This window comes from Enhydra lutris, unplaced genomic scaffold (genome assembly GCF_002288905.1).
Source record: "Enhydra lutris kenyoni isolate GAN:26980312 unplaced genomic scaffold, ASM228890v2 scaffoldscaffold57, whole genome shotgun sequence".
Lineage (NCBI taxonomy): Eukaryota > Metazoa > Chordata > Mammalia > Carnivora > Mustelidae > Enhydra > Enhydra lutris.
Window position 1 is genome coordinate 9,613,972 of NW_019154141.1, and position 23,864 is coordinate 9,637,835.

The 23,864-nt window shown below is 44.8% G+C and overlaps 2 protein-coding genes across 4 annotated transcripts in view; both read right to left on the reverse strand.

Annotated features, from left to right (window-relative positions):
* Positions 1 to 737: 737 nt before the first annotated feature.
* On the reverse strand, positions 738 to 13,414 carry LOC111158133 (methyltransferase like 2A). 3 transcript variants are annotated; one of them, XM_022520008.1, is made up of 9 exons: positions 13,298 to 13,414; positions 13,001 to 13,092; positions 10,526 to 10,884; positions 8,343 to 8,392; positions 7,994 to 8,054; positions 5,372 to 5,511; positions 3,354 to 3,460; positions 1,908 to 1,973; positions 738 to 1,113 (listed from the first exon to the last, which is right to left on the reverse strand). In XM_022520008.1, the coding sequence occupies exons 1-9, from the start codon at positions 13,405 to 13,407 to the stop codon at positions 911 to 913; spliced, it is 1,188 nt and encodes a 395-aa protein (XP_022375716.1). In that variant the 5' UTR covers positions 13,408 to 13,414; the 3' UTR covers positions 738 to 910. The 3 variants fall into 3 exon arrangements, with proteins under 3 accessions (XP_022375716.1, XP_022375717.1, XP_022375719.1); XM_022520011.1 differs by lacking the exon at positions 738 to 1,113 and adding an exon at positions 2,907 to 3,017 and having other exon boundaries at positions 1,916 to 1,973; XM_022520009.1 differs by lacking the exon at positions 738 to 1,113 and having other exon boundaries at positions 1,910 to 3,017.
* Positions 13,415 to 18,175: 4,761 nt separating this feature from the next.
* Positions 18,176 to 23,864, reverse strand: part of LOC111158196 (EF-hand calcium binding domain 3) — a 56,150-nt gene continuing 50,461 nt past the window's right edge. The window contains exons 14-15 of the mRNA XM_022520111.1: positions 21,434 to 21,556; positions 18,176 to 18,608 (exon numbers count right to left, since the gene is read on the reverse strand). Of these exons, the coding sequence (XP_022375819.1) occupies positions 18,282 to 18,608; positions 21,434 to 21,556 (450 nt within the window). The 3' untranslated portion in view covers positions 18,176 to 18,281. The remainder of the gene's footprint in view (positions 18,609 to 21,433; positions 21,557 to 23,864) is intronic.

The following is a 23,864-nucleotide window of genomic DNA, read 5'->3' on the forward strand; positions in this document are numbered from 1 at the left end:
GATCGAGACCCACCTCAGGCTCTGAGCTCAGTGGGGAGCTGGCTTGAGATTCTCTTTCTGCCCCCTTCCCAGCTCCCCCATCCCCGCTCTCTCTCTCAATCCTTAAAGTTCTCTCAATGCCTTTTGTGTCAAACATTTAGGAGCACAATAAAAAATAAATAAATAAAAAATAAAAAAAGAGACAATTTTGCTAAAAGTCAAAATTCTTTTAATTTTTTATAAAGAGGTTATAAGGGAAACAGTGCTTAAAATTCCACAGAACTAAGGTTAAGTGGCGACCATAACCAAATAAATACACAAGGACTCGTTTTGACACTCTTTAAAGCAGTATTTTTATCCAAAGAAAGATGGTTCTTCTTGATGTGCTTCTCGTTGAATGAAACTTTTATTGACCTTTGTATATATCAAATGCCTAGCTTACGTATCTGAACTCTGAAATAATTTAATGAGACTTACAGTCAAGTGACCTGTTATTGATAATACATAATAATGTCTTGATTTATTATATTCATATATAATAAATTCTTGATGCCTTTAAGTTCATTTCCATGACCATTTTAGTTATGATAAATTACAAAATGGCAAGGAAGATTCTGAGGGAGCTTCTGGGTGGTTCAGTGTCAAGCATCCGACTCTTGATCTCAACTGAGGTCTTAATCTTAGGGTTGTGAGTTCAAGCCCGGTGATGGGCTCCATGCCAAGCACGGAGCCTGCTTAAAAAAATAGAAAAAGAAAAAAGAAAAAGACCCCCCTCCCCCACAAATCCTTAAGGAAAGTATATAGTAAAGGGCTTCACAAATAAGGGCAATTATTAGAATAAAAAAAAAAAAGATTTGTTCGAGGTTCAAAGTTCAAGTCTGAATCCTTGAACTTATAAGATCAACGAAACACCGTTTGTGAATGTTCTTTCTTAAAAAACCGCCGATGAACTCAGTATCCTGTCAGCAACGGGTGGCTCTGGGCCAGCACCAGACACAAGAGGCTTGCGGTATTTGCACTGAATCCAAACCCGGTACATTGTCAGCTGCTTCCCTCGGTTGACTTGCAGTCGGCGATCCACCAGGTTCTGAACCTTTTCCAGTCCAGCGGCAGTGAAAAGCGTGTCCAGCTCCTCTGGTTTGGAAAAGAGATGTTTATGTACTTCCCGCTGAAGAAAAAACATTGTCTACCACTTCCTATGTTTAATGGGGCTCTGTGAGACCATTTTTATTTATATTTTTCAAGTGGCTTGAGCCGGGCTGTTTATTTATAAATGCAGTAGCAGCTTGGTAACAGCAAGCTCGCATTTAAACGGGGGAACCCAAACCATCTGCAAAGGGCAGCTTGATATCCAGAGGGAGAGCTGAAGAGTCAGCTCAGGGGAGGAATGTTCCAGAAGGGCTTTATGGACACCTTAAGATGACATGCAAAAATCTACACAAATGTAATAACAAAGCCACTTTTTTAGGGGAGAGGTTCTGCCACTTTCACCCAGGGCTCAACAAAGCAACACAATAAAGGGTCCCGGAATGGCAGTGGGCATGAGAGGCAGGGCTGGCCACCGAGGAGAGCCATTCTGGGCTACAGCTGGAGCCGGGGAGCACAGGCCTGGCTCCGGGCACCTATAGGATGACCCAGTCTGCAGGGTGACACCAGTTGCACTTAAGTCTCGCAAAATGGGACAGCCTTCCTGTTTGGGACAGAGTGACAGGGAGGAAGAGGAGACAGCAGAAGGGCCCTGCGGAGGGCGGAAGGCTCCTGGAAGCAGTGAGCGGGTCCCGGGCGGCTGAGCGCAGGGGGATGAACGGCAAGAAAAGGCTGCCAAAGGCGGGAGGGGCCCCCCAGTCTTCCCTCTGAGGGTGAACAGAGCAATGTCCAAGCTGGTGTCTGGGGGACACTGGCACATGTAAAGAGGAGCGTTTTTGTACCTTGTGTGAAGAAGTAAACTCTCGTGCCGTCCCCTCTCACATAGAAACTTTCGGACAAACACTGACCTGCGAAGCGAGGTGATAAAAATCAGAGAAACTTTCTGGCGCCTCTTTGACTCTCACTGCCAATCCCATGTGCAGCACCGACACCGATTTCTTGGGCAGAGAACAGAAGGCTTTCCTCGTGACGCGGGGCACCTGTGGGCTCTTGCTGTGGACATGGGCAGCCCCGGGGGCGCTCAAACCCCAGTGCTCCGTCCTGCGGGCCTCTGCCTTCTCGTCTAGAGCCGGTTCATGCTGCAAATGTTTTGCCCCCTCCCGCATTCAATAAATACCAGACTCTTTGTAAAACAAAATAAAAATCAGTCAATCGATCAAAGCCACAGACTGTAGCTAGACCGACGGGGAGGAAACCTGAGCCACCACGACCGTTCCCCACATCTCTCCACACTGCCACACACACTCATGGGTACGGTCCGCGTGCCCGCCCCTCAGCCAGCACGGCCTCTGACCTAACATCAGCTTACCAGCCTGCTAGGTAATCCTACACCTCTGGAACGTCACTATAATCTCACTTGCTTTGCTTATTCCTCCCCAGCCACTCTTGTACGCGCGAACCAGTTGGAGACAGTCACCCCGCACGCTGCTTTTCTCGTCTGGGAATGCAGGACAGAGACCCCCCCACCCCAGGACCATTGGTGTGGGGTCCACCTCACGCGGCATGTGTGATGCCCCCCTTCCGCAGAGACATTCACTTTGTTTCGAAGACTTTGCCTAAACCCACATTACGTGCTAGTTCTTGAGTAATTCCCCAAAGGACTTTCAGACTGAGTAGATAACACCAGTGTGCTTAAAAAAACAAAACGGAACAAAACAAAAACAAAACCCAAACACCATTTAACAACTTATTTCTACCAGTAATGGAAAAGTGTATCTCCTTCTTTGAAATGGCCAGCAGTAGGTTTAAGAAGTGGTTATCTCACTCTTAAGTTTTGTTACCTTTGTTTCTGGCCACTTGGATCTGCCCTTCGGTGAATCAACTCTAAAATTTTCCTTCCTGTTGTTTTGGGTGGGAGGCCGATCTTCTCCTTATCAATTTGCCAAGAGGCCCTTGAAGAGCAGAGATAATAACTAAGTCTTCATCTGTTCTAGACACGGAAATGTTTTGTCTTTCAATTTATGAATGGCATCTTGGGCCATGCCACGTTTAAAATTACTTATGCAATCAAATCTTTTCCCCAAGGTAGCTATTCTGAAAGTAGCTGTCTTGGTTAAGGGATCCCCCCAATACCTAGAGGGCACCAGTCTTCAAAAACATACGGCTCTCATCATGTATTAGGTGGCTTTATATACGGAGCTCTAGTTCTAGAGTTTCTATGCGATTTCACTGACTTGCAGGTCTAGTCTGATGGCACAACTGTTGCTTTGGTTATAGCAGTAAAATACCTTTTTTAAACCGAAGCTGTGCCATGTCGTAGCGGCCGTAGTCTCGCAGAAGCATCATCCCGCCGGGCTTCAGCAGCCTGCTCAGCCTGCTGATAGCCTTCTGCATCCTGCGGGCCAACAGAGAATGAAGACCAGGTCTCCTCAAGGACAGCATTCCTCTTCCTTGCAGCGTGCCTGGAATAGCCAGAGGACTTCCTAACCCTGACACACACAAACCCCGACATTTCTGCTCCTCACTTCGATGACAATGGGAGCACACACCCTGCTTCTCAGGTGCCTTCTGCTGTCCGCTCACGGACATGGCTTTGACCCACTCCCTTCGATATGCAGAGGCCTGAGGATAACCTGCTTCTGCTGGAGGGCTCCAACTTCCATACTCTGCGGCTGGTTCACTTCCTTTTCCTCCTGGGACGGCCTCATGGGGAAGCCACCCCTGCCCTGTGCTCCCGGGGCTCTCAGGGCACAGCCCTAAGAATCCCCGGTGAGGACTGCTGGTGAGCTGACTCATCCGTCTGCCCCCAGGGCCTGAGCGCTCCGAAGGCACAGACTGCACCTTTCCATTTCTTAAATGAAGACGAAACCTCAAGCACTCACAATTTACACGGTGAGTCAGTAGGTGAACGGGTGCCACGGGCAGAGCACTCTACCTTCTGACTGCATGATCCACACGCAGGCCCAGTGCCGGTTTCGGCTGTACTAACCTCCAAGTATCAATGCTACAAAGCCCACTTAAATATTGAATCAAGAGTTTTAACTTTAATGTTTTGTTTCAGTCCACGTCAGCTTTTAAGTCTGTAGCATTTAAACTTCTACTGATATTTTAGCTATCAAACTCTATCGCCAACATGGGACTTGAACTCATGACCCTGAGATCAAGAGTTGCGTGGTCTACCAGCTGCGCCAGCCAGGTGCCCTGAGACCTCTGCAGTTACGAATATTTAGAACCACACCTGGCCTTTTGGGTTGTCCTGCACCTGCCTATTTGCACGCTCACAATATCCCTGTTAGGTCAGATGACTCAGTGCTGGCCTCAAGGAAATGTGGGACAGAGACAATCGCTCATTCCTCTGGGTCTCTGGCTGACGCTGCTTCCTGAGGACAGTATCTCATCAGGACAGCTGGCTCCCCCACGTCCAGGAAGCTCTAACAGTATCCTGCAGGGTTCAGGAACTGACTTTCATTTCACCTGAACTTGATCTTACGGAATTCCCCTATACTGCGGTTTTCCAAAGTGCTTAAACATAAAGGAACCCCTGAGTAAGGCTCCACTATAAATTCTGTGTTAATAAGCCTGCTTTACTGAAAGCATATGAAAAGCCCAACAAGGGGAGGCCGGCTGGTTCAGTCCGTAGAGTGTGTGGCTCTTGATCGTAGGGTTGTGGGTTTGAGTCCCACGCTGGGTGTAGAGATTACTTAAAAATAACATGTTATAGGTTTATTTATTTATTTATTTTTCAAGATTTTAGTTATTTATTTGAGAGAGAGAGAGTGAGTGAGAGTGAGACATCACAGGAGGGGGTGAGATGGGGGTAGGCAGACTCCCCACTGAGCAGGGAGCCCACTGCAAGACTTGATCCCAGGACCCCGAGATCATGACCCGAGCCTAGGGCAGACGCTTAGCCACCTGAGCCACCCAGGCGCCCTGTAAAATAACATCCTAAAGAAAAATAAAAAAGGCCAACGAGGGGATGGTATCTAACAGCTGTGGCACACAGCGTTCTAAAACAGCATGCTGACACTATCAGCAGGAGGTGTCTCCACACACCCACTGGCGACCGCTCTCCTATCCCGGGACGTTCAACCTGAGCACTGAAAAGAAGAACCACCGCAGCTAGCAGGCAGCGGTTTACAGGCAAACAGGTTCAGGAAAAGGGGTGAGGCACTTGCATCGCTCTGACAGAGTGGCCTTTCCAGGCCCATCAGATCATCCTGCTTACTCAGGGTCCAACCCTGCTATCAAGGTGCCTGACCTGAGCTTCGTTTTTGTCACACTACTGGTTAAGGGACCCAAAACTTACTTGTCTGGAATGACCGCCGAGAGAACAAATATGAGGATGATGACATCAAGGCTACCCCCGGGCACTGGGTAAGTCGCGTCTTCATCACACAGATCGTGAACAAAGGCAAAGCACCGACAAGGATCATATGCTGAATTTGTCTGCACAGTTGGAAGACCACAGGTTAGAAAATGTTCACACATACACACACACACACACGAGCCCGGAGGAAAGCTTATCTTGCTTTAAGTGTAACTGAGGCTACTGCGTGCCGAGGGTTATTGCCCTAAATCATGAAGGCGTGCATTCTGACTCAAAGGCTAAGAACGCCCAACAATTCCGGGGAGGAGGCTGTGGAATCCAAGTGGCATTTTCATTTTATTTACTTATTTTTAAAGATTTTATTTACTTATTTGACAAACAGAAATCACAAGTAGGCAGAGAGTCAGGCAGAGGTGGGGGGAGTAGGCTCCCTGCTGAGCAGAGAGCCCAATGAGGGGCTCGATCCCAGGAAACTGGGATCATGACCTGAGCTGAAGGCAGAGGCTTTAACCCACTGGACCACCCAGGCGCCCCATTCATTTTATTTATTTTTTAAACTTTTTTTTAAAACAAGATTTTATTTGAGGGAGAGAGCAGAGCGAGTGAGAGAGCATGGGGTGAGGCAGAGGGAGAAGCAGACTCCCAACTGGTCCTTTTTTTTTTAAGATTTTCATTTATTTGGGAGAGAGTGCACGTGAGAGAGAGAGCATGAGCCGGGGAGAGGGGTAGAGAGAGAAGGGAACCAGACTCCCCGCTGAGCAGGGAACCTGATGTGGTGGCTCAGTCCCAGGACCCTGGGATCATGACCTGAGCTGAAGGCAGATCCTTAACCCACCGAGCCACCCAGGTGCCCGCACCCCCCCAAAAATGGTACCTTTAAAATGGAATGTTTTAGGGGCACCTGGCTGGTTCAGTTGCTAGAACATGTGACTCTTGATCTCAGGGTTGTGAGTTCAAGTCCCATGTTGAGGGTACAGCTTACTCAATTTTAAAAAATAAATGAATGAATGAATGAATGGGGGAGGCGCCTGCGTTGCTCAGTTAGTTAAGCATCTGACTCTTGATCTCAACTCAGGTCATGATCTCAGGGTTGTGAGATGGAGCCCTGTGTTGGGGTCCATGGAGGGGGTGGAGCCTGCTGAGGATTCTCTCTCTCTCTTCTGCCTCCCCCACCCCCACTCTCACACACTTGCAGTCTCTTAAAAAAAAAAAAAAGAATGTTCTTGATTATTCTGCTTTTATTTTTTTTTTAAAGATTTTATTTATTTGACAAGGAGAGATCTAATGAGAGAGCGGACACAAGCAGGGGGAGTGGGAGAGGGAGAAGCAGGCTTCCCGCTGAGCAGGGAGCCTGATGCGGGGCTTGATCCCAGAACCCTGGGATCATGACCTGAACCGAAGGCAGATGCTTAATGACCGAGCCACCCAGGCGCCCCTATTCTACTTTTATTCTTTATTCTTACTCTGATGCACAAAAATTAGATTTGAGGACTGCAAAGTGCTCAGGGAGGTAAATGGCCACAAGGAAAAAGAAAAATCTCATCAGGAGAGAGAGAAAACACACTGACACTGAAACATTTAAAAGCATGATTTAAAACAACTCCCAACCCAACTATAGCATATTACACAGATCACAGAATTCTCCAGGAAAACCTATTAGATGTGGAAAATTTAACTTTATATTTTGTCCTAAAATTAACAAAAGATAAAAATAAATAAAATTAACTAAAGAGAAGTCTCAATATTCAACTGGTCTAGATCCATAAAAGTAACTCACTCCAGAAAGACATGGAGTTACAACTCTGGAGCTCCTGTGCTAGGAGCAGTAGACATGATTGTAACAGACTTATTTTAGGGTAATTCCTCTTTCTGTATCTCTCTTCTCCAAAAATGTGACTTCGCTTCTCACTGGCCACAGCTAATTCAAACAGGGCAAGTAGATCACCAGCTTGGCCAGGTCAACCAGACTCTTTCTGGGGACTTTGGAATCAGGACAAGCCGTTCTGGTGAGGTTCTGAGAATGCCTGAATGGGGTAGATGTGTAAGGGGCAGGTATGTCGGGATCATGTGAAAAACCTATTACGGAAAGCTGGTCTGTAAAGAGAACAAAGGACAAATCGGCTGTGGGCTATGTGAGATACGAAACCATGAGCTTGAGGGAGTTACTGTGACAGGAAGAGGAGGGAGTAGTAACATGTCACCAGCTAGTCAACCTCCTTGGTATCTGCCACCTCTTCAGGGCTGAGTGACAGCCCTGGCTACATTTTATGCCCTTGGGTTCTAGGACCTTCTCTTTCATTGACTGAGTTGGTCTAGGTGTTTCTGTGACTTGTAACTCAAAGAACCCTGACTAGAAACAATCTTCTCATTTTAATACTTAAAACCTATGTTTACAGAGGTCAGGACACCTGCCGGAAGCTCCACAGCGGCCAGTGACACCTTCCAGGTTCACGCTTCGTTCTTTCCTCTAGTCCCAGCTATTTCAGTAAGTCTTTTACTTTCAAACCACATAATAATAAAAATTTGCTAGAGACCTTGATTTTTAAGAGACCCTCTCCTCTTTAATCAGAGACAGTCACAGACAGGAACTACTGCACTTACCCGGACCAGTTCTATGGCTGTGGAAGAAAAATCACAACAGTAAACAAAGAGTCCCGGATCACTGAAATGGGCAGAAAAAACAGAACAATTAAGACTAGAAACTGAATTATTTCTGTTTTCTCTCCTGTGTAGCAAAGTTAAAATATCAAAGGCATCAGATATTAGCAGTCAAACAGGTTTTGAAGCTCACCAATTTTCCTGATGACAAAGATAACTTAGAAATTGACACCTCCCGTCACCCATGGTTCCCAGTAACCACTATTACCAGTCTGCTGCAGTAAGTTTTGAGAAACAACACACCCCTTTCTCCTCTTTGCTGTCCTATAGTTAAACTTTACAACACACTTACTTGTTGGTTTGTAAAATCGGAAAGACTGTGTTTCCCACACCACAACCAACCTGCAGACAGAAATGAACTTTTAGTTACAGGACTTTCCAAAGAATGAATTTTAATTCCCTAGCGCTAGATAAATAATCAACAATAGATAATCTTGCTTAATTGTGACCATAGTTGAATAGTACCCATAACAATCCCTGACCTTGACCTCAGGAAGTTTAAAAAGAGGTAGCCATAAAAGACAAGAGCATGGGCTCTTGATAGCAGAAGGGAGCTGATGTGGAAAAAAGGGCATGGATTGCTTTTACTTTTTGAGTTTTAGCAAATGGTCCTATAGATGAAATGATTTTTTTTTTCTTATTAATACAGTATTTATTTGTCTTCCCTGTCAAACCCTGAGCCAACCACTTGCCCCAGGCTGCCTGGGAGGTATAGGAAAAGGAACATACAGGACAGACGAGATACAGAAAGGACTATGGGAGGCGGAGACAGCTCCTCCCCATAATGGGAGAGGAGAAAGGCCACCATCAGGCAAAAGAGCCCCATGGCCTCTGAGACGGCAACACCCAGAATGGCATGGGAGAAGAGCTGCTGCTTCAGAGAGGGGGCATGACCAGTGATGAGGTTCCCAAACAGTCCCAATTCCAGCCCCAGAGCCAGTCTCCCTGACCGTGGCAGCCCCAGCCCCAATGAACTTGGCTACCATGTCGATGTCCCTTGAAATGGCATTGGTTTGGAAGCTGCACCTAGTAGAGAGGTCAGGGGATGTGGGGCTGCCGAGCTGCTACGCTCTCATCTGTCAGTGTCTCGGGGCTTTCAGCACCGCTGCAGTGATCGACTCAACAGCTGAGAGGTGCACCTGACCAAGGAGGGGGTGGAGACGATCTTTGCACAGGTGTACATTTTCCGGGGATGAGGGGCTATGGCAGGAGAGCCGCTCCCGGTGCAGAGAAGACAGAGAGAGCAGATAAAATATTTTCTTACTGAACGGCACTGTATCATTATTGGAAACATGCTTCTCAGACTTAGCAGAAATATTCATGAAAAGGGGATCATGGATCACAGTGTCCTAAACATGGTGCTGGGTGTCCTAATAACAGTGACCATTTGGGATTGGGTGCCTAACCCTTGGTTTCAGCTCGGGTCATGATCTTGGGGTCATGGGATGGAGCCCTGCATCAGGCTCTGTGTTCAGTGCGGAGTCCACTAGAAATGACCTCCCTTTCCCTATCCCTCTGCTTCTCCCCTCTTTCACGCATGACCTCTTTCTAAAATAATGAATGAAATCTTTAAAAACAAAAACAAAAACAACCCCAAAACCCCCCCAAAAAAGAGTGCCCATTTACTAAGGTCTTACTCCACGCCAGGCACTATTGTTAGCCATTTTACATCAACATCTTAATATATGTAATTCTCACAACCGCTGTGAGGCAGACAGAGCGGGAGAAGACCCCTTCCGCTTGGGGAGGAGAAGGGATTAGGAACAAGGTCAGGACTAGAGTACTCAACCCCAAGGCTAATCAGCCTCCAGTGGAGTGCAGAGTCACCACTTACAAATCTGCATTACAGTCCCTACCCAGACATGTTTCCAGGTCTAGCCTGGCCTCAGCACCAACATGCACACGAAGAAGACAAGAATTCTCCTCTGCCTGAGAAGCAGGCACCATCCCAACCAACCCCCTCCCCACCCCAGGACTCCTCCAGTGGCCGGTAGAGCAAGATACGACAATGTTCGGATGCAAGAGGAGGTTCCCAGGAAGCACCTCAGGTGATCTACCTTTGCCACAACACCCAGCTATCTGGACTGAAATCAGGGCAAGTCATTAGTTCCAAAGTGGAGGTGTTTCTAGGCCAACCTAAGGGTCAGTGCTAGTCAGCGTCTTCAGGAAGAATCACTTTTGGGGTCTGCCTCTCTAGGCCGAGCACGTGTACAAGAGAACAGCCTCATTAACCCCACTATCAGGACAACAGAGGGGGGTTACCTCAAGTATTCTTTTTTTTTTTTTTTAAAGATTTATTTATTTGAGAGAGAGAGAGAGCACGTGTGCATGTGAGAGAGAGATCACAAGTGGGGGGGGGGAGCAGGCTCCCCGTTGAGCAACGAGCCTGATGCAGGGCTCGATCCCAGGACCCTGAGATCATGACCTGAGCCCAAGGCAGAGGCTTAATCCACTGAGCCACCCAGGCGCCCCTACCTCAAGTATTCTGTAGGTGGCTGAGGATCCAGGGAACTCATCGGCACGGATTTCCAGGTGACTGAGTTTCCGAGTCACATCTTCTTCCAAAGGAGGCATCTGTGTTTTATGTCCAAGGCTATCTGAAGGACACGTGTGCTGTTCTTCTGTTTTTAAACCAGGTCCCTCCTCTTTGCTCCTACCTTCAGGTACTTCACTCCTCTTGTTCTCTGAGAGCCAATCATTCAAGTCATTGTGGTTTGGGTTAGGTGCCAACTCTGGGAATTCAGTGAAAAGCCAATGTCTATCCTTGAAAAACCCATTTTCGTGGATTTTGTAGAACTCGTTCCAGTATTTGTGGGCATTGACTTCATAATCAACTGTAAACATTAAAGAAAGAATTTAAAAACCCATCTCTTGGTATTTTATGTACCCTTAATGTCAAATGTCATTCCGCTTCACTGAGTGTCATTTTATATCAAAAGCATCCTCAAGTGGCGCCATAATCTCAGAGCTGGAAACCTTGTAGTCCTAACCACCTACCCTATCTGAATTCCCTCTGCATCTTGTCCTTCTAGGGAGAAACGTCTACCAGGGAACTTTCTACCAATTCTTCACCCACAACTCTGGGTGACTCTTAGCTATTAGAAAATTCTAACATTAAGGAAAAAAAAAATTCTGACAATTAAGCAAAAAAAAAAAAAAATCTACCTTCTGGTCAGAAAGTCCTACTACCTTTTTTTTTTTTTCCCTAAGATTTTATTTATTTATTTGACAGACAGAGATCACAAGTAGGCAGAGAGGCAGGCAGAGAGAGAGAGGGAAGCAGGGTCCCTGCTGAGCAGAGAGTCCGATGTGGGACTCGATCTCAGGACCCTGAGATCATGACCTGAGCCGAAGTCAGCGGCTTAACCCACTGAGCCACCCAGGCGCCCAGAAAGTCCTACTACTTCTTATGGCCACACAGAACAATTCTCTTGTATTTAAGGGCAGTTATTTTCCCCCTCTAAATCCTCTATTTTACAGGCGAAATGTTCCAGGTTCTGCAGTCATTCCCCATGTGAACTCAAGTGTTAATGACACATACGGCTCTTCTTTACATACACTCCTCTGTCTGCGGTTTTTATTGAATGTGGAGCTAAGAAATGAATTCAATACTACTAAAAGATCCTAAAAACGGGAACAAGGCTAAAAGGAAAGGAGAAATGCTGAGAAGAGGGAAAAATATCTTCAGATGATTATAGAGTTTTGATGAGAGAGGACAGGAGAGACTTAAGAAAGGTAGACTGTTTCCATTGTAGTTTCAGGTGATCAAGGCAGTGGCAAGTCCTAGACGTCAGTTTTCTCTTTGCAATACAGGGCCTTGACGAGAGTAGTAGAAACGGAAAAAAAAAAAAAATCTAAGGGGCGCCTGGGTGGCTCAGTGGGTTAAAGCCTCTGCTTTCGGCTCAGGTCATGATTCCAGGGTCATGGGATCGAGCCCCGCATCGGGCTCTCTGCTCGGCGGGGAGCCTGCTTCCTCCTCTCTCTCTGCCTGTTTCTCTGCCTACTTGTGATCTCTGTCTGTCAAATAAATAAATAAAATCTTTAAAAAAAAAAAAGAAGAAAAAACGAAAAAAAAAAAAAAATCTAAGAAATCAGATTTTAGTTTCTCCACTCCTACTACTATCTAACTGCTTACCTCTGGGTAAGGCACTTAATGTCCTGTGGTCCAAGTTTCTTTAACTGTAAAAAGAGGATATTGGACTACATGATTTTCAAAATCCCTTTCAATTCTAACTTACTTTGATCTATCTAGTTTCTGTCAAACTATGTAAGGTGAATATTTTATAACTGGAATCTTCTAATTGCTATAGTGAACTGTGGGATACTACTCTCCCAATTTCAAGTCCTACTTGCAAATTTTCTTTTAGGACATAGGCTCAGCCAGGCCTAGTTTTAGTATCTAGAGTTATTTTGCAATGAAATCACTCGCCTCTCCAGAAGTGTTCTCTTTTTTCTTTGGCCACACTTACCTACACGCCTCTTCACCCAGTTTTCCTTGGCAGAAGCCCTAAAACCTCACAGCCATCACACCAGTCATTAGCTCCCTCCCGGAATAAATTGAGAATCTGATCGCTAGAATCTAGCTTCAATCACATCTCCTCAGCCAAAAAAGTATAATCATATAGACGAAGCAGAGCCTCTAAGTGGACCATGTGACCACTCGCTCGGATAGTCATATTAATATGGGTCTAGTCGACTAGCTAAAAATTAATCGGTAGAAAATCAAGATACAGTTACTCCCTCTCAAATAAAGCCAAAACCAAAACTCCCTCTTCGCCCTAACAAGATTTCAGGGTGAAACTCTTTTGCGTCCTCACCCATCCCCTCCCCTCCCGTTCTACCCCCAACTTCGGGGTCAGTCTTGGCGATCTAGGTTCTCTAGCCTCTCGGGGAGAGCGCCTCGAGCAGTACGCTGGCTGCTGCTACCACTGAGGGCCCACCTAAGCGCACCTTGCTTCTCCTGGCACACCCGCGGGGTACTGTTCTCCTGGACTTTCCTCTCCGCTGCGGCGGCCTGCTCTTCTGACCACTCCACATTGTCCCTGGGAAAATCAAACAGGCAGCTTAGGGGCCTCACGTTCCAGCTGCGGGCAGGATAAGTCTGGCCATGCAGCGCCTCTCCCGTGGAAGGACAGCGCCTCAAGCAGGGCAGCGGGACTCGTGGCCCGCGATCAAGGGATTTTCAGAGCACACGGGGATGCGGGACAGAGGGCGAGCCGCAGATCGGACGAGGGGTAGGGCGGTTACCAGGCATTATGGTGGAAAACGCGCGCCGGATCGCTCAGGAATCTGCTCCCAAACTGTTGCCGCTTCTCGCCGACAGCAGCCAGAGCGCATTCAGGGTAGGAGTCCGCCATGACACCGGAGCCGGATATGCCTGCCTTTCACACACGCGAAAACGTCCTGCGGGGCCACGCCCCCTCCGGAAGTCGCGGGATCTGGGCGGGAAAAGAGCAAAGAGGGGCGGGGCAGCTCTGAACTCCCGGGTCTAGGTTGGAGCTGGAGCTCCGCCCTGTGGGGGCGGGCCCTGAGTTGGGAGGTGTTCTCCCGGGAAGGGTCGCTTGCCCACAGATTTTCTCTGAGCTGGCTTTCTCCCTTCCGGGCAAAGGGGCTGGAGGCGGTGCAGGCCCGTTCGGAAGTGGGAGACAGGGATCCTTGGGTGGCTCAGTCGGCTAAGCGTCTGTCTTTGGCTCAGATCATCTCAGGGTCCTGGGATTGAGTCCCACATGAGGCTCCCTGCTCAGTGGGGAGCCTGCTTCTCCCTCTGCCTGTTGCTCCCCGCCCACCCCGTGCTTGTGCTGGTGTGCCGTCTCTAATAAATAAATAAATAAAATCTAAAAAAAAAAGGGGGGGTGGGGAGGCATTGCACTTGAGCCTCCTGTCTATGCTGGGATCCTCTAACAGGTTTCCCAGTTTCTCTCAAGTTTTAAGACGGGAAATATCTTGAATCACTTTGACAATTAAGGGTGCCTAAGTTCCATAGGTCCATTTAGACCCGATGGCGGAAGAATTTAAGGAAAATAGCAAGCTGGCTGAGGAAATAGGACAATTTTCCAGCTTCTGTAGTAAGCTTTTCATACTGTGAAAAGCTATGAAAAAGAATAAAAGAATACTATTTTTCTGGGGAAGGCGGAGTATGGAATGAATTCTGAGGACATGAGGTTAATTTATATAATTATATAATTTTTAAACTATTTTCTAAAAGGCTATTTGAGAGAAAGTGAGAGAGAAAGAGGGAGGAGCAGAGGGAGAGAGAGAGACGCAGTCTCCCTGCCAAGCAGGGAGCCCAATGAGGGGCTGGATCCCAGAACTCTGAGATCATGATGCTTAACGGACTGAACCACACAGGGGCCCCTATAATTATATAATTTGTAACCACCTACTTTTTGGAATTATCCATACCCAAGCTTGTTCACACAATCAGGACTATAATATAATACAGTTTGTTATACTAATAATTTTCAGCCTTACATTTGTTTCAATAATTACTATAAACTGATTCTGGAAAGAATCTATAAGAAAGTATCCTGTTGATATAAAGTTAGTTGAGAAGAGTTCCAGGGGAGTAAGGACTACCATTAGGAGTAAGTTAAGGAAAGGGTTAATTAGTTATTTAAGTGGTGCAGTACCAGACAGCCCACTGGTAATGAGTGATCATTTACTTAATTGCACATTCTTTCCATAGGCAAAACTGAAGGGAGCTATGAGAGATTGTGTATCTTTCTCAGAAAAGAAATGGGAACAAGCCCTAAACCCTCCTAATCACAAAGAAAAATATGTGAGTGAATCGAAAAGATAAGATAGTAAAGAACTTGTACCTTATTTGAAAACATGTTTGCCATTCTCCTAGTCTTTTGAAACATTTTGAACAAAAACCTCCTTTCCAAAAAACAAGTACAAGGATTTTTATCTTTTCTCAAGGCCAGTTGTTTGATAGAGTGGTTGGTTTTATTTATTCTTGGCATCTTGTTCTCTCTTTCACATGCTTTTTTTCTCCCTACACCAAAACCTGTTATTTTTCTTAGCAGTCCTACCACATATTTTCTTGCATGGGGCTCACTGTCTGTTTTCCCTTGAAGTCATTTATTATATTAATTTCAATAATTAGTCATTTAAATGGTCAACCAACTTGGGCCCCTTTGATGAAATGTGATAAAAGTATCCTAATCTTAATTTTTATACAATTGTTTTTGGTTGACCTGCACAACTCACTTTTCTTCATCTTTTGAAGCACCTAAGATCATTTTTCTGAAGAAATTTGGAAGACATGCGTGGGCATCTTTTGTGGTATCAGACTATATACTACTTCAGCAATACTTTTCTGGGGACCTATGGGTCCCTCTGGTGGTGAGCCGCCAGAGCTCTTCTAGCTGGGAGGTGTGAGTTCAAAGCCTGGAAAGGTTAACAGCTCTCAGTCTGGATTATTGCCTTGGGTGTCAACCTGGGACAGGAGTAGTTAATTATTTCATGCCTTTCTTTCAGTTCCAATCAGTGAAATTCTGGTCTGTTTAAGCATGTGCTCTGGAACTGAGAGGTGGGGGAAGGGTGTCCTAATTTGTTCTTAAAGTTTCATGGAACAAGCAGGAGCCCTTTTAGGGAATTGAATACTCTGGTTTAACAACTTTAAACAGACTTTGTGGGTTTTTTCCTTATTGCAAAATAAATATGTGTTTATTGTAGAATATTTAGACAAAAGAAAAAAAGAAACTATCCCATTCCATCCTTAATCCATTAAACACTTTGATTTATATCCTTCCAGTCTTTTATTCTAATTGATTTATACAAGTAACTTTTGAGTTAAAATAGTTTCAGAGTTGCATTATGGCCTTTTTTTTTCAGAGCTTTATTGAGGTTTAGTTTACATACAATTAAATTCATCTATCTTAAGTGTTCGGTTTGATACATTTTCATAAAAATCTGTATTTGTGCAACTACCATCATTATTAGGTTTTAGAACAACCCCATAAAGTTTTCTCGTGGCTCTGAGCAGTTGTAGCCTATTTTATAACTTGATAATAGTTTGTGAATATCATTCTTCTGCTTGAATGTTCTTTTCTTTTCTTTCTTTTTGAATGTTCTTTTCTAACATTGTTTTAATGACCTTGGTATTGTATTATAGAGCTGTACATGATTTGCATTCAGGCTACGTTAAGCTTCTCACTATTAAAAATCCAACATGATAATCATCTTTATAAATCATTTTTAAATCGTTTGTATGTTCATGATTACTTCTTTAGGAATAATTTCTAGAAGTGGAAGTACTGAGTCAGTGGTTATAATTAGCTGCATTACTCAGCTGTGAGGTCCGGGCATTTTCTCTGTTTATTCACTGTTATACATCCAAGTCCTAGAACAGGGGCCAGCACACAGTATGCAACTCAATAAATAATTGTTGAAGGAATGGCTGGATGCCTGTTGCTATACTGTATTTCATTCACAAGATGCCATTTTCTACTGTCAACACGGTGTGGGACAGACTGATAGACCGCATTACTATATATCGCAGATTTTCCAGGACAGATAGACTTAAAAATATTCTCTCCTGTTATCCCATTGATCCAAGAAAATATTTCAGGAATTTTAATATTTTGTCATCCAAATTATCTCTCTTAGATGGCCTATTACAGTCATAGTCATATAAAAAAAATGTGTGAAACCATAAATCTTGTTTTTTGGGTAGGAAACAGTAGTCACTTGTTTATAAGATTCTTTAAAAAATATTTTATTTATTTATTTAAAAAATATTTATTTGACAGGGAGAGAGAGAGAGAATACAAGCAGGGGGAGCGGCAGGCAGAGAGAGAAGCAGGCTCCCTGCTGAGCAAGGAGCCCTACGTGGGACTCAATCCCAGGAACCTGAGATCATGACTCAGCCTAAGGCAGACGCTTAACTGACTGAATCACCCAGGCATCTGAAGATCTTATTTGAGAGAGACAGAGCGAGCAAGAGAGAGCATGAGCAGGGGGAAGGGCAGAGGGAGAGAGAGAAGCAGACTCCCGGCTGATCAGGGAACCTGACATGGAGCTCAATTCCAGAACCCCGGGATCACAATCTGAGCTGAAGGCAGACACTTAACTGACTGAGCCACCCAGATGCCCCAGGGTTCTCTTTATCAACATCATAATATTGTAAAGAATGTCAACTATATTTAGACAGTTTTGAATATTCAAGGTTAACAAAATTTACTTCAAGTGCGTTTCACGAAATAGTTTCAGGAGCCTTCACTATCTTCTTGCCTTTTTTTTTTTTTAAAGATTTTGTTTATTTGACAGAGATCATAAGTAGGCAGAGAGGCAGACAAAGAGAGAGGCGGGGGGGGGGGGAAGCAGGCTCCCCGCTGTGCAGAGAGCCCGATCGGGGCCGGATCCCAGGACCCTGGGATCATGACCTGAGCCGAAGGCAGAGGCTTTAACCCACTGAGCCACCCAGGCGCCCCTATCTTCTTGCTTTTTTCTGGCATGGTATGATTTTATATTATAAGCCACTGTCTCCATCAATATGGGACACGTCTTTTCCTTTTTCTAACAGGAAAAAAAAAATGTAACGGATGATAATTCCTAAACAGAATTCAAATGGTAAATTTAAGCGTATTTTTCTACAATACAAAAGTACAAACTTGTAATAGTTATACATGTGCATCTTTACTAAATACACTAAAGAACGGCAGCAACCAGGGTAGTGGGTAAGATGAACTATTTTTAGCGGGATCCAGGAGATCAGCCTAATGACATGTGACAAAGGAGCCTTAGGAACACCCAAATTTAATCAAGATTCCCCGGGAGATGGTGATACAGTTCCCTGGAACTGAAAGATCATTGTCATCTGCCGCCTGTGGCCTCTTTTACAAATAACCAAGAACCTAGTGTCACTTATGGTCACATAAACTCAGATGCTTATTACTGGGAGAACCCTTAGGGGCTCACAGGGGCAGCCCTATGTTGAGGTAAGTGCCGGCGTTCTGCTTTCCTCCTTCTGTCCAGGCAGTTTCGAGCCAGGTGGGGGCAGCAGAGCGCAGCTGTTTGCTGGGGAGATAACCGCATGACTTCTGTTTACTTGTTAAGAAGAAGGAAAGGGAAACCACATTATGACTTAAATTTTTTTACTGGTCAGAATTCAAAAGATGTCAACATTTCCAGCTGCTAAGAATGTACTAGACAAAAGCAAGAAACCATAATTTTGATATCTATGAAAAAGTAGTTTGCAATGAGCTGTTTAGAAAATGTAGAAATTTCATTGTCGGAACCCTCTGGAACCTTTCCGTTTTCTTTTTCTTCCTGTCTCTATGTCACATTCACTGATACCCGAGGAAGAAGAGGATACAGAGTTGTGGAAGGTGTTCCTATTCATGTAGGCATCATATAACCTTAAGTCCTTCCGCGAAAGTAATTCTTGGCAAACATTCCAGGACCATGTATAGGTAGAAAAGGTGTCATAAAAGGCCTCATTTTTAGTGTCTATTCCAATCAGATCTCCTCGGATCTTCCGCCAGAGGTTTAGCATGTCTTTCCGGTGCTCAAGGGCAATTCCCAAGTTATAGGCCTCTGTAGCCCTCTTCACCTGCAGTGAGAGAGCAGACATTTGCAGTAGTTACATGAACATATCTTTGATTTATGAACCACAATTGTAGATATCCCAAAAATTACCTTCCCAGGCTAGTTGAAAATCACTGAATTTATACATTGGGTGGAACCTCTGAAGGACGTGGGAGTTAGGAGTTGACAGACAATCAAAATGTATGCTTTGGGAATAATGAGATAAGACATTTTAAGACAATATTAAAAACACAATAAACTAAACCACGGAGGAAAGGGGGGATGGAGATAGTCTCTAGATATAAAAGGAGTGTCTAGAATGGCACTCAATCCCACCTAGGGCAGGGAGGAAGAAGATACTGAGAAGTTCCTCAAGGATTTGACCAGATTGAGGGAGCAGTGGTGATGGGAAGGTGTTCCAGGGAAAGGAGACAGCATAAACAAAAGGATAGAGGTAATACACCTCTGGAGTTGGTGGGAGGCACAAGCATGCATTGCTAAAGTGTTAAGTTTTGAAAGTGAGAGGGAAGGAATGATGCAGGTAAGGCAGGCAAGACATCGTCTGCCGTAATGGCCCTTCGACTTGATCTCAGTGAGGCTGACAGAGCCCTTCTCTTGGTGGAAATCATGCTGTAGTAAGCCAGTGTTTCTTTTTTTTTTTTTTTTAATTTATTTGACAGACAGAGATCACAAGTAGGCAGAGAGGTGGGCAAAGAGAGAGGGAGAAGCAGGCTCCCCGCCAAGCAGAGAGCTCGATGCGGGGCTCGATCCCAGGATCCTGGGATCATGACCTGAGCCAAAGGCAGATAAGCCAGTGTTTCTGACGGGAAGTGAGACAAATCTCGGTGTGTGGAGCAGAAAATATACTTAAGAAACCCTGCCTTTAGGGCGCCTGGGTGGCTCAGTGGGTTAAAGCCTCTGCCTTCGGCTCAGGTCACGATCCCAGCATCCTGGGATCGGCCTGCATCAGGCTCTCTGCTCAGCGGGGAGCCTGCTTCCCTTCCTCTCTCTCTGCCTGCTTGTGATCTCTGTCAAATAAATAAAACCTTAAAAAAAAAAAAAAGAAATCCTGCCCTTGTCGAGAGGGGAAGATTCATTTGTAAGCAGGACAGGGACGTTGTTGTATTTTCACGGTAGATCATTAGCAGCTGTGTGGAGAAGGGGTGGAGGGGAGCAGCTGCGAGGCAGGGATGGGGGTTGGAGGGTATTGTCCAGGCAAGACCCAGTGAGGGCCTCACTTAAGGCAGCGGCAGTTAAGGCAGCATCCTTCAGTAAGGATGAAGGGGAGGAATTTGAAAAATCTTCGGGAGAACGCGAGTAGCCACATTTGGTCACAGGTGGATGTAAGGAGTGAGGACAATCTATAAATTCGGATGATTCCTTGCCTTCTAGTTTCACTGACAGGGTAGGTAGTGGTATCAACACCTGATGTTACCAAGAATCCCCAAGTGAAGAGCGAGTCTGATGCAGATGATGAGTTTGGTTTGGACGTGCAGAGTGTGGAATGCTGAGACAGTGAGGTGAAAATGCTCGTCAGGCAGTGAGAGAAGTCAAAAGTACTGGAGAGAAGTCTAGGCCAGTGACAACTTTAAGATTTATCAGTATACAGGTGGCAGCGGAAACAAGGGGGGTTGACTGAGATCGTTCGAAGAATACTTGCCCCAGCTTTTCCTCACTTAACGCAGAGATCCCCAATGTTTGCCCGCTCCTTCGTGGCATGCAGTACTAGCCACCTGTAGCTTCATGTCCCCGTATCTCCTTATCCCTACACATGTGGCCTTCTCACTCACCCTCGCTTCAAGCTCATGGAGGGCAGGAGCTATGTGTTTTTTTCTCCCTATGGTATCCCCTAATCCTAGAACTTTGTTAGTAACGTATAAATATTTACGAAATATTTATTTTATTTTATTTTTTATTTTACATATTTACTAATATTTACTAAATATATACTAAATAACATAAAAATATTTACTAAACAAATGAAAAGATGAATGCCTATAATGGGAGGAGCAGTAGGATGGGACTAGAAGACAAAGAAATATCAAGACTAAAGGGATGAACATTCAGGAAAGAGAAGCAAGAGGAAGGGACACAGAGCCACGAGATGCAGTGTTGTAAAGGCCAAGGAAGTAGAAAATGTCTAGTGTCAAAGGCAAGAGGGAGGCAGCATGAAATACACACACCCTGGTCCGTCTCTGGGAAGCACAAAAGTTGCTAGGGCACAAAAGCAGACAGGCGGCATGGAGTTGTGGCTAAAAGTGTGGATTCCAGAGCCAAGCTGCTCATGCTTATAATTCTGGCTCTATGACTTCCTCTGTTGCTTCTGCCTTTAGCCAAGTCAACCTCTCTGTGCGCGTCTATACAATGATAACAGCACCTACCCGGAAGGAGACTGCTGTGATCAGTAACTGAATTAGCGCCCATAGAGTACTTGTAGAGTACTTCTAGAGCACTACTGCCTGGCACCTAAGAAGTGCACTCAAACTCTCCTTCTTTTAGCTGCTATAACCAGTTTTCACGCATCATGTATCTCTTAGCACATCACACTCACTGTGACTGCTGGTTTACTGCCTTAACTCTTCCCAGCATGACACAAACAAAGGTCCCAGAAACGATGCTGGGTGTCGTTCCCTGGGTGATTAGCAGGATGAATGGTAACAGTTAATATTTGAATCCATTTGATCATAGAGCAAGAAGCATCATTACGATGGGTAAAAACAAGAGATGGTCTCGTCTTATTTTAAAGACACAGAGCGGAAAAAATATCTTTGGTCTGGGTGGTTGTGATATTGAAGAGGAAAACATTCTGGTCGATGCATTCTGGGAGGGCGGGCAACAGTGAATACTCACATGCTGTTTAATAGCGGCTGCGTCGGTCACGGTCCAGTTCTGCTTCTTCTTGAGTAGTTGGTCAATGGCGAGGATGTCATTTGGGTAGCCTGAGACTGGGTCGAAAGGCTTTATATTTGCAGCCTTTATGCACATTTAAAAAAACAAAGGTTGGTGATATATTTTGGGTTAAATTATATAACAAAGACATAATACACAGAAATATGTCATACTAGGAAGGGGTTTCTATGTGATTGGGGACACCTGGTACAGCACCGTGTGTAACTGAGCATTCAGCACATTCTCTTTCTTAATGATGACGCCTTCTCAGAAATACCAACCGGAAGACGGTTTATGTGTGGAATGGACATGGAGGGTAGAGAGGAGCCAACTCCAGCCTCACCAAATTTCCCAAGCCAACACCAAGCACTGAAAAGTGAAGAAGGTGCCCTCCACAAAGCACAACCTGTATTACTTCCAAACTTGCCCTGGGGAACCAGATGTCCATTTTCCGTGTTCCTGGAAAATGTGGAATCCTTTCTTGGAAAATGTGTAGTTCCCATTCTCATCCGTCTTAGTACTGCTTGACCCTACTTTTCTTCACTGAATGCTGTTAATTCTGTTACAGATCTCACAGCTGTCCTCTCAGTGCCTGCTGGAAGACCGATCTGCACACTCCCTCGGCTAATGATTATCTCTCCAGGACTAGCTAAGATGAATTCTTTTTGCCTCCTCCGTGTGAGAGTTTCTCCTGATTTCCAAGGCCAAAGTCTCCCCCTGAATCTTTATTAATTCCCTTCCTGGACCATTTCCCTTCAGTTTTCCTTGTTCCATTGCTGGCTTCATGGGTGTGTGACTTGTGCCATCCCACAGGACCATTTGCTTAGAAGGGCCCTGAATTTGCTTTATTGCTCTGCTGTTGCAGTCTTTAAATTCTTAGTAATTTTTGGACAAAGGGCCCTCTATTTCCATTTTGCCCTTGGCTCCACCAATTACGTAGCCAGTCCTGCCTCTCTACTATGTCTTCAGTTTCTCTCTTTTCCTGTCCTTTTACTTTCAAACTTTATTTTTTAAAAATTTATTTTAGGGGAGACTGGGTGGCTCAGTGGGTTAAAGCCTCTGCCTTCAGCTCAGGTCATGATCCCGGAGTCCTAGGATCGAGCCCTGTGTCGGGTTCTCTGCTCAGCAGGAAGCCTGCTTCCCCCTCTCTCTCTGCCTACCTCTCTGCCTACTTGTGATGTCTGTCAAATAAATACAATCTTTTTAAAAATTTTATTTTATTTTTTTATTATATTAGTCACCATACAGTACAACATTAGTTTTTGATGTAGTGTTCCATGACTCATTGTGTATAACACGTAGTGCTCCATGCAATACATGCCCTCCTTAATACCCATCATTGGACTCACCTATCCCTCCACCCCCTACTTTCAAACTTTCTGTGTCATATTTTAGGTATATCTTTAAAGAACAGATATCTGAAAATTATTAAAAATCAGTCTCAGTATCCTTTCTTTTAGACTTGAAATAGACTTGTCTATTTTTTCTTAATACTTTTTAATTAAACTAGTATGTTTTAATCTTTTATTGTTATTGATGTATTTGGATTTTTCTGCTTATTCTCTTTTGCACTTTCTATTATTTCATGTTTTCTCTTTTTTCTTGTTCTTCCCCCTTCTATTCAAAAGTTATTCATTATAATGATTACTCATTAAATGATTCATGATTACTTTTAATGATTATCCTTACACTTTTAACACTCATTATAAATTTAACAAAATAGAGAAAGCTTTAATTCTGAGTACCACCCTCTTCATCTCCTGTGTCACTCTGATAAATAGTATTTTAGTTCGTGTTGGCTAGTGATTCAAACCAGTGATTCTTCTTTTCTTTTTTTAATAAAAGATCTATTTATTTATTTGAGAGAGAGAGCGCGCGTGTGTGCGCACGCGCGTGTGCGCCCACCCAGGAGTATGGGGTGGGGCAGGGCGGACTCCCTGCTGAGTGGGGAGCCATGTGTGTGGATCCATCTCAGGACTCTGAGATCATGACCTGAGCCCAAATCAAGAGTTGGATGCTTAACCTCCTGGGCCACCCAGGTGACCTTTATATTTAAATTTAAATAGCCTCTGTGGCTACCATCATCGGAAGACTCGGGTTTAGATGGTGTAGAACCCTGAGTGTTACAGGAGAGATTTTGGCTTTTACTTTGAGTGATATGAAAACCTGTTGGCAAATTTTGAGCTGATTTTAGTAGAGCCACTTTGGTTGCTGTGTTGAGAGCGGACTGCAGAGGATGAAGACAGAACCGACCATTCAGGATGCTACTGACACTCTCTCTGCTGGCTGATATGATTAGAGAAAATCTTGCTCTCAATAAATAAAGACTTTGTATTATAATTTCCTTTCATCCAAAACATACTGAGTCTCCTATGGGCCAGGTTCTGTTCTA